Genomic DNA, 3,030 nt, shown 5'->3' on the forward strand with positions numbered 1-3,030 from the left:
TAAAACAAGGCCTCTGTTCATCTCCGTTAATATCGTTACTACTTTATGTATCAAACCATGACTTCTTTTGGTGTCTGTTCAAAGCAGTGGTTTGTGAAAATATAAAGACAACAGTTTGAAATATTAAATGTTCTGGTTCTGACTCACTCACTGAACCTGGGGAGTTAACCAAGGTGTAGGAAACCCAGACAACTGCAGTGTTCTACAGGGAGGATGGTGAAGAAGAGGAAGGAGAATAAAGAGCGAAGGAAAGAATAAACAAGTAACACAAAGTAGGAAAAAAATAATAACAAAGACAATGATAAATAAAAAAGGAACAAGAAGTAAGGAGGAAATTAGGAAAGAGAAAGAGAATAACAAAGAAAGGGAGAAAAGCAGGAGAGAGAAACAAAGAACAGGAAGAGAGGGAGAAAAAGAAGACAGAAAGACAGAAAATATTGGGAGAAAGGGAAAAGAATTAAAAAATTAGGAAGCGTGATGAGATGTTACATGTGTTAATCTCTTCAACTTCAGTCTGTAAACAGAGAAAGAGAGAGAGAGACATAGAGAGAGAGAGAGAGAGAGAGAGACAGAGAGAGAGAGAGCGAGAGAGAGACAGACAGAGAGAGAGAGAGAGAGAGAGAGAGAGAGAGAGCAAGAGAGAGAGAGATTGATTTTCACCCAGATGCTTTGTAGTTTCCCTCCCCCCCCCGGTGCTGTTACACCTTTAACTGTTCTCTCTGTCTCTCTCACGGAGCTTTAAATAAAATAAAATCTGCTTTTATCTGCTGATGTTTTGTTTCTTTTCAACAGTAAAAATTTCACACGGTTCAAATATCATGTTAATCAGGACTTCAAGTGTCTGTGAGAGGAAACGTGTTGAGCTTCTACAGCTGGTGTTCTGTGCAACACAATAACACATTAACACAACACAATAACACAATAACACATTAACACAACACAATGACACAACACAATAACACATTAACACATAACACATTAACACATAACACAACATATTAACACAACACAATAACACAACATAATAACACAAAAACACACTAACACAACACACTAACACAACACAATAACACATTAACACAACACAATAACACATAACACAACACACAACACAATAACACAATACAATAACACAACACAATAACACATAACACAATAACACAACACAATAACACAACACAATAACACAACACAATAACACATAACACAACACAACACAATAACACAACACAATAACACATTAACATATAACACCACACAATACCACAACACAATAACACAACAACACTAACACAATAACACAACACAAATACACAATACAATAGGTTAATGTTTATTGTATTTATTTTACAGATTAATGTTTATTGTATTTATTTTATAGATGCTCCTGTCGTCAGTATTCCTTCCTGTCGTCTGTGATCAGGACTTTCTCCTGCTTGTGTTCCTGATGATCTGCTGATATTTTACAGACACATGAAACCCTCTTTGTTCCTGTTGGTTAATGAAGGCAGTTCCACAATAATCCTGAGGTCTTTATAACTGTTGGTTAAAGGGAAATGAAGAACCCACAGATTTAAACTCTTTAATATCATGATCTTAGTGTAATATACAATAAACCAGAATACTGTGAAGCTCAGTGTTAGTGTGAAAGAAGACGAGCATTCACACAGGTTTAGACCTAAAGTAAGGGGATGAGAGTAAAAGATGAGATGATGTATTTTTGGGATGTTTATAGATGTGTTGATTTACTGTGTTATCTTTACTCATCGATCCCTGCAACATGACTGAAGATGTGTAACAATAACTGATGGGTTGTTTTAGTAATAATGAGCGAATCATGTTAGAGACACTGCTGGAAAATAATAAGCTAAAGGGATTACATACAGGACCTGATGAATCATATATTATATTCTAATGAGGCAATATCAAGATTCATAAAACCAGTAAAATAACTTTAGCTTTAATTCCAGTGTTTTATTCCCTAATGAGTGATGCTTAAAATCCTGCTGTTATAATATTGTATTAAAGTGTTAATGAGCTTCTATTAGCTCTGTTACTGCAGTCACATGAAGCAAGATGTTAATTTTATTCTAATATCTGATGAACGATATGAATCTATGTTTCTACATTAAAGCGTTTGAGCTGAGTAGAAATGTGTTGAGTTTGTACATGTGTCAGGATGTCTGAATTCATGAGAGAGAGCGAAAGAGTAAGACAGAGAGAGAGAAAGAGAGAGAGAGAGAGACAGCGAGAGAGATAGACAGCGAGAGAGAGAGAGAGAGAGAGAGAGAGAGAGAGAAAGAGCGAGAGAGAGAGAGAGCGAGAGAGAGACAGAGAGAGAGACAGTGAGAGAGAGAGAGAGAGAGAGAGAGAGAGAGAGAGAGAGAGAGACAGCGAGAGAGAGAGAGACAGCGAGAGAGAGAGAGAGAAAGAGCGAGAGAGAGAGAGAGCGAGAGAGAGAGAGACAGTGAGAAAAAGAGTGAGTGAGAGAGAGACAGCGAGAGAGAGAGAGAGAGAGAGAGAGAGAGGGAGGGAGGAGGCAAGAGGGAGGGAGGGGGGTTGGCTCTGAGCAGGGAGGCGGGGATAAAAACTTTTGTTCGGTGACTGTAGAGAAAAAAAATGTCCACGTGGGATGGGCTGTAACTGGCCAGAGACTGTTGGACAGGAACAGAGGAGGTGTGTGTGTGTGTGTGCGCGCAGTATAAAAGCCTCACATTTCCGTCTGCACATCTCTCTCGAGTCCTTTACAGCTCCAGAGTCCTGTTCTGTTTTAATTCACCTCTTTGTTATCTCCATCCCTTCAGCACAATGAGCATGCACTCACTTTACAGCTCCCGCACTGCGCCCGTGTCGTACCGAGCCAGCAGCATCTACGGAGGAGCAGGAGGTCGTGATGCCCGGATCTCCTCATCCTCGGCCTACAGCAGCCTGCGTTCTGCTCCACTCGGATCCTCCATCTCCTCCTCCACCTCCTATAAGGTGAGTTCAGGCCTCGGTGCTGGAGCAGGAACCGGATCAAGCTTTGGCTCT

General features: G+C 40.0%; 1 protein-coding gene across 1 annotated transcript in view; it reads left to right on the forward strand.

The window, feature by feature from the left end:
* The first annotated feature begins 2,717 nt into the window (after positions 1-2,717).
* Positions 2,718-3,030, forward strand: part of krt18b (keratin 18b) — a 6,426-nt gene continuing 6,113 nt past the window's right edge. Inside the window, exon 1 of the mRNA XM_060867269.1 lies at positions 2,718-3,030. This exon is cut by the window's right edge and continues 204 nt beyond it. Coding sequence (XP_060723252.1) covers positions 2,809-3,030 — 222 coding nt within the window. The 5' untranslated portion in view covers positions 2,718-2,808.

This window comes from Tachysurus vachellii, chromosome 4, assembly GCF_030014155.1.
Source record: "Tachysurus vachellii isolate PV-2020 chromosome 4, HZAU_Pvac_v1, whole genome shotgun sequence".
In the NCBI taxonomy this organism is placed as follows: Eukaryota; Metazoa; Chordata; class Actinopteri; order Siluriformes; family Bagridae; genus Tachysurus; species Tachysurus vachellii.